This window comes from Limulus polyphemus, unplaced genomic scaffold (assembly GCF_000517525.1).
Source record: "Limulus polyphemus unplaced genomic scaffold, Limulus_polyphemus-2.1.2 Scaffold3330, whole genome shotgun sequence".
Lineage (NCBI taxonomy): Eukaryota > Metazoa > Arthropoda > Merostomata > Xiphosura > Limulidae > Limulus > Limulus polyphemus.
The window spans coordinates 51676-59433 of record NW_013668940.1 but is presented as its reverse complement, the minus strand read 5'-3'; the positions used below and the strand labels follow the sequence as shown (position 1 = coordinate 59433).

At 31.4% G+C, this 7758-nt stretch overlaps 1 protein-coding gene across 3 annotated transcripts in view; it reads right to left on the bottom strand.

The window, feature by feature from the left end:
• Positions 1–7303, bottom strand: part of LOC106469160 (atypical protein kinase C-like) — a 78233-nt gene extending 70930 nt beyond the window's left edge. For all 3 annotated transcript variants that reach the window (XM_013929625.2, XM_022397584.1, XM_022397585.1), the window contains exons 1-2: positions 7204–7303; positions 1909–2125 (exon numbers count right to left, since the gene is read on the bottom strand). In XM_013929625.2, the coding sequence (XP_013785079.1) occupies positions 1909–1958 (50 nt within the window). In that variant the 5' untranslated portion in view covers positions 1959–2125; positions 7204–7303. The remainder of the gene's footprint in view (positions 1–1908; positions 2126–7203) is intronic.
• Positions 7304–7758: the final 455 nt, after the last annotated feature.

Below are 7758 nucleotides of genomic sequence, written 5' to 3'. Positions count from 1 at the left end.
CATCTATTTGGCAAACCTGAAATGTCAATGCATCTATTTGGCAAACCTGAAATGTCAATGCATCTATTTGGCAAACCTGAAATGTCAATGCATCTATTTGGCAAACCTGAAATGTCAATGCATCTATTTGGCAAACCTGAAATGTCAATGCATCTATTTGGCAAAATCTGAAATGTCAATGTATCTATTTGGCAAATCTGAGTGGTGGATGATAATTTTCAATCTTCACAAATAAAAGTGAGAATTTAGTTTCATCATTCAATTTTATTGTTTGTGACATATTCCTTAAATACTCTTCTTAGATGTCTGACTAACATTTTGTAGATGTTCTACACATTCATTTCACATTAGGGTTTTCTTATAAGGCACCTGGCCTTGGGTTATTTACACACTGGCATTATAACCAAACAATTACGAAAACAACAAAAAACATTATAGTTTAAACAAAACACAACTAGAAATGGTGCTCAAAACCACCAAAATGCATCTAGCAGTGCCTTCCATTGTTTATTCATGGCAATTCAGGCTCTTTGGACCTGGTAGTTATCTACTTCAAAATATTCAACACAAACAATAGACAACAAAGGATCATTTGGTTCTTCAAGACTGTCCTTGCACATCCACCCTTGAGAATATTAAAAATTTTTAACCCAACCCATTTACTCTTTAGGAAATCATTAATTCCCCCTTTTAAACTCCAGTAAAATCTGGCTTCAATCTACTGCTAATGCTAACTCGCTCTATTAACAACCATCCTGTTAAAAAAATAAAACTCTTAACTGGAGCCAAACCTGTCTGTTGCAAATCTTAGACTAATGCTTTCTCGTCCTTAGCACACAGGACACAGGGAAACAAATATCTGAACAACATCTTTTCAAGTAGCAACTAAATCATCATCAACAATTAACACATTAAGTGAGAGAGACTAAAGAATGTAAGGTCAGGCCCTTCAAAATCAGTACAACAATGCCATTCTGTTACATTTTTAGGTAAGGAGGCATTGGAAGACATCCACAATGCGACATAACCACCCGACATTGTAGAAGAGCAGTTCAAGTAATACATAAGGAGGTCAAAGATTTTATAAAAATGGACAACAATAAAAAAATGACAAATGAAAGGACAAAGAGGTAAAAACTACTACAGAATAAAGACAGCATTAACAACAAAAACATTTTCAGCTGAATAGTATGTCAAAGGTAAATACAAGAGCACTACGAATAGTAAAACTAAATTAAATGCAATCCTTCATTTCCCAATACATATACAACAAATGTTTAAAATAAATAACAGCTCACATCAAGTAATCAGGAAAGTTAATGAACAATTTTATTGAAATTTTTCTCTTTGCCGAAAAACAAGTTTGTATCTAGGCTTTTAAAGCTAACATTTCATTTACCAGTCAAGTTCATACTTCCACTTTAAGTTCATTTCTAAGCATCTCTTTAAACCAGGTGTCACTTTAGTAACAATATCCATGTATTTCTTATCACTCTGGTGTCCTTCCTGTAATAAAAAACTCAGGACTACACAACAATATAGATGAGGCCTCATTAGTCTATATAACAGTGCAATAGCCTTCCTACGTGCACAATAAAAATTTCCATAAGTCGATCCCAGGGTGTTATTATCTTTTCCTCACAGTTAAATGCCCAGCTGAAGGATTTAAGCTTTTTAGACAAACTTAAACCTTTCTCTCTCCATTCAACATCTCCAATGTTCCTGTCACACAAATCCTTCGTGTATGAACCTCTATTAAAAATGAACTTCTTTTAATTAACTCTTAGTTGTAAAATTATGTGTACTGTATTTAATACGTGCATGTACATATATATTTACACACATACACATACATATATATGCATAACCAAAAATTTAAATTTTCAGCTTTTTCTCAGTGGGACTTACCCATTATATGCAGTTTTCACCCTGATTTCCGATACTTCTACGTCCACCATATTCAAAGATTTCTTTTTTAACAACACTAACCAAAGAAACCGTCTTCACACGTACTGAGTTACACTCTCACAAAATAGTTCCAAGTACAGCAGAATTACTGAGCTTTGCCTGAATAGAATGAAGCACCGTTTTGATTCATCATTTTTTAAATTCATGTGACACCGATCTATAAAAAAAAAGAGAAAGAAATGAAATATGAATTATAAAATATATTTCAGTACTAAACTTAAAGAAAAAGAAAACAATACTCAGATATTTATAATTATTTTAAGTTACAGACATAAAAATGTACATTTGTAATCTGAAGTATAACGTTTGAGGGCTGTTTCACTCATTTTACCAAACACCCATCTGACTACATATTGTCCTCAAAGAGTTCTCTCTTGAACACACTCAATCTTGTTGCATCTACCACATCTGATGGCAATCAATTTCAAAGGCTAACCACCCTGTTCAAAAAAAAGTTCAGCCAGTATTCCTTATCCTGAACACTTGCTAAAGAACATGTCTGATGAACAAGATGATCACATTAATTGAGTTTATAAGTTTAAAATCAGAAGTTTAAAGATGGACATAGCCAGATGATACTTTCCTAAGAGATTTGAACAAGGTTAAGGATTGGATGTATGAGCCACTTGGTATTTTTTGTACATCCTTTTGTGGGAAGCTTATGTTACTTCTCTCTTTAAGAGAAGTAATAAGAACTGTACAGGTAATTATTGGCCTATTAGTCTTACATCAGTTGTGAGAAAAGCATTTGAAAATCTGATAAAAGATGCTTTGCAAAATCATCTAACAAAGATAACAAATTTTCTCCAATAGTCAGCTTCATTCACTAGAGAAAAATCTTTTTTCATTTTGTGAAGAGGCTAAAGATAGACAATTAATGAAATTTGCTAATGGAATAATCATTAATAGATTACATTCAAATAATTGACAGTATTCATGTGAAGGTTAGGAAAAAAACATTCTCCATTATTCTTATATGACATGGCTAAAAACAATTGATAATGCTAAAAATTGGGTTGTGATACCTGCAGTGGATAGAGCAAATAGCTGATTGTGTTTGTTTTGTGTTAACGATAAATATAATGGTGATATTTTGATTACTTGGATAGATGGAGCAATAATCATTCATTTGATCATTTGTATGAATTGTGACATTAATCAATAAAACTGAAGAAATTTGAATTAATCAAAAATAATGAAAAATCAAAATGGTAATATTTCAATCACTGCATAGATAAAATAACAAAAAGTAATAATGGAAACATTAGTTAATTATTTTCTTGATATTAATTGTTGTATTTCCTATCAACCAACTGATTTATGAGACACTAACCGATACTCATAGATAACTGATTATATCAATTAATTGAGTTAATCAATCAGCTCTACTGTTTATGTTGATGAGAATAAAGGTGTGGATTTCTGGATTTTCAGAAAGCATTTGACAAAGAGCCACATAAAAACATTATTGAAAAAGTATTTTGATGGATGTGTGAGAAAACTCATTGGATGAAAAAAAATGTCTGGAGGGAAAAAAAGAATAAAGTTTCATAAAAGGAATTTGGTCAACCTGGATTAATGCCATAAGTGGACATCTCAGGGTTCGGCATTGGTACCTTTACTTTTTTTGATTTACATTAATGAAAAAAAAATACTAAGGTCTTGCGCATTGCTGGCTGTTAGGAGAATGGTGCTGCTTTACAAATGGATTTAGATCATTTGGTGAGGAGGATGAATAACTGGTAGATGACTTAATTATAATGTTGGTAGGAATAGCCTTAACAGTATTGTGGAATAAGAGAAGAATCTTAGTGTTTTGGTTGATCAGTCTATTAAGGCATATAAGCAATGAGTTGTTTCTAGTGGTAGGGCAAATAAGGGTGTATTTACAGAAATGCTGAATAAAAGTCTAGATGTTATCATTTCATTGTATAGATCACTGGTTATGTCTAATCTGGATTAATTTTCAGGCTCCTTACCTTAAGGGGATAGATTTGTTTTAAAGGTTTCAGATGAATGATACTAGAATAATATATGGAATGTAAAAGATTGTCATACGAGAACAGGTTAAGATCTCCAAAAATATTTTTTGTTGCAAAAATGAAGAGTTAGAGAATTCAAGATCATTATAAAAACTGAAAGTATCAATCCATCATCTTTTTTTTTTATATCATATTTAATGATAAGATTAGTAGGATAAGGAGATGCAAGTATAAATTTTGGCATGGTAGAAGTCATCTTCAGCCCACAGTGTTTTACATTTATCACGATGTTTGGCTTTTGGAAGTGTTTGCCTTCAGATAACATATACTTTAAGGACAATATGAGAACTGGCAGTTTGTTTAGGCTGTCCCACCCACTAAACTAAACTTTAAAACACTCAAAGCCTACTCTTATCATTCAAATATTTATCAAGTCTTCCCTTAAGCTACCTTAAATTAACTGCATCTACTACAGTTGAATGTAATCCATTCTGTAAGAAAAATAAAGCTATGTTACCTAAAGATGACTCTTATTCTGCCAAAACTTATATCTACATCCCATATTCCTACCATTCTCACCGTTATGTATGAAAAAATTACGATGCAACAACATTAGCAATTCCTTTAACAATCTGAAAAACATTAATCAGATCCCTTCAAACTTTATTTTCAAAAGAAAACAACTTTAGAGATTCTAACCTGTCCTCGTACAGCAATCTTTCAATCCCAGGTATCCTAGTAACCCTCCTTTAAATACTTTCCTTCCTAAGGTAAGGAGCCTGAGATCAAGTACAATACTCTAAACGTGGTCTAGCCAATTACATAATCAAAGGATTACAATTTCTATAGACTTATATTCAATATTTCCACAGATACAACCTAAAATCCTATTTACCCTACCACTAGCAACAGCGCATTGCTTGGATGGCTTATTAAGAGACTGACCAACTATAACACCAAGATTCTTTTTTTTCAGTAACACCGTTAAGGTTCTTCCTGTCAAAAGTATATTCATAATTCAAATTAAGATACTGTACATGCATTACCTTGCATATGTCATAATCAAAAGCCATGTGCCATTTATTCCCCTAACAATAAACTAAAGGGTGTTTAAGGGTGCACGTGATAAATGGATTGGATTTGCTTTTTTTTTTTAAATAGATGGGAAACCCTCAACAAACCAACAGGCCTCTTACTTTTCTTAAAAGTTAGGTTAAACACACAGGTTAGGAGTACTAAGTAAATGTTAACTGTGGGTATTTTAATGTGTTTAAGAATTACATATATCTGCGAAGTTAAACTTCATAAAAGTTGGTTTGGTTTTAATAATAAATTTTCCATAATTCAGCTATGCATTTTTCAAAAATAATATTCATTTTTTTCTATGATGTAAGGATTTTTCACAATTCAGGAAGAAAAAAACTCTTACTTAGATTAAATTGTTATTTCATTTACCACAATGAACATTTTTTATTATCACGTTTGTTAATAAAAATACAAACAAATTGAGGAACACTGATGTCAAACAGATATGCATACTCATTCATCTTGATTTTTGTTGTGAAATCTTAGTCTTTTAGTCTTAAAACTGTGTTGTGGTGTTTCTTTTATGTATTGCGTTATAAGGTTTTGTGAAAACCTGTACGTGATTGAGAGAAATGGATATAATTTTCAGATACAGCATACAGGAATTACTGAAGAACATGTAAAAATTTCAAGACAATAAAACCATCGCAGGCCTGTGTTATGTAATGAGTTACACTGTATTACTGTTAAGCAAGAGAGAAAGAGAGAGAAACCACTAAGTTAAATGCCTTTTACACTACTGCCTGAAGTATCTATTTCATTTCATTTCAACACTAGAGGGAATCTTCAAAAGCCTTGGTTGTAATCAGATCTCAAATTGGTCAAATTGTTCTATAGGCTAGCCGCCCCATCCAAAAAGTAACACTACCTTAATGGGAGTCATGCCAGAGATTTTGATATCTTACACTTGTGTCCTGCAGTTTTACTATAACCACAATATTTCATGAAAAAGATCAAGATGACCTTTTTACTATGCAAATGACTGGATATGTGACCTTACACTTTAATGTTCTGAAAAGTTGGTTGATTGCTTTCTTCATATACATAAAATGTATTTGTGCATATTCTGAAAGATGCAAGTACATAAATTTAGAATTTATTTTTTACAACTATGATTTTATGATTTTTGCTGTTAACAAGAACTGGAAAAAGACAAGCTAGGTTCCAGTTTAGATAGTTTTATTTTTCCAAAAGGATGACTGGGTTATGGAATGCATTGTCATTTGCAATGGAGAAGGCTAGCACTTTACAAGTTTGTAAGGACAACCAATAATTTCTTGAAAAATAAAAGATAGTTTAAATATTTTTCCAGTGTATATTTTCAAGGATAGCCTTGAAGGACCAATGTACCCTTGTTTTCAGTATTTCATCATTTATGTTAAAATAAATGAATAAAGTATTCCAAAACATTAAAATAAAAAGTGTCACTACATGTAAAAAGAGAAATATCACAAAACACTAGGTAAAAATTTCAAATATGTCTAGAAAAAAAAAAGTAACCTAAGCTTATTTCATATACGAAATAATGATTGAATAGTGTGACTGTAAAAACAGTAATAAGTTTAGTTTCTTAATACAGAACAAATGGATGACAGTCATAAACACTTAACATTCACTGATCCCATTCACTTCATATTGTTTCCACAGAAAGTTAAATTTAGAATTGGCATTTAATAATTTACTACATCATATTCACAGTCATTTCATTAAAATATCAAATATATAACTTATAAGTCTGCTTAGCATATAGTTACTTTTTATAAATTACAATTTCCAAATGCCAATAATTAAAACGATCAAAGTTAACTACATTATAAACGTTCCATCATCAAATGATTCATTGTCAAAATATGCAAATATCGAGTCAAAGTGTAGGGGATACTAGTACTAGTAGTATACTATTAGTATTACTAGTAATGTTAATGCCACGAGTTACCATGAGTTGGGCCCTGCCCTAACTGAAACTTCGTATTCTACCTTAAAACTGAATACTAAGAAGTAACATTAGTCTAACTTCTATTTCCCACACTCAAAGCCTTTATTTACAAGATAACGGGAAGTCTACTAAAGCTAATAATCTATATGGAGAAATAAGAATACAATTTGCCGCCCAAAATTATTAATACACATTTAGCTCTAAACTACATTAAAAGTAACATATACTTACAAATGACTACTCATAAATTTGACGAATCTTGACTACACTTTACTAATTGACACTCTACCCTGCACCATTATGATTCACTCAGGAAGTACATCTCACGTGACCTGTTTTCAGTTCCCTCGCAAAGGACAGACAGTTAAATTGACACGCAACAGCAAACTCCTGTTTCTTCCTGTTTAAGTTTAAAAATAATATATATGTACTAAAAACTCATAATGGCATGTCTGTTTTAAAAAAAAAATAACTAAAAAGCAAGTTAATATCTTAACTCGTGTATTTGAAAATATGAGCAATTTTGGCGTGGATCTATTTTCAGTCTCTTTATGGTCTACGAGGATATAAAAAATGAGGATCGAAGAAATAAGTAGAAAAAACCAAAAACATGCAGATCTGGCAGTTCAATTAAGCAGATATTCTCACTTAAAGAAGAAGAAAAAACAAAGCGTATATTTAATTAGAAAGTTTTCTTTATGTACCTCTGTGGTAATTAAAAAAATACAAACAACGACTTTTAAGCATAAGTTTCGACAGAACTTAAGTTGTCTTCTTCGGTTAGTA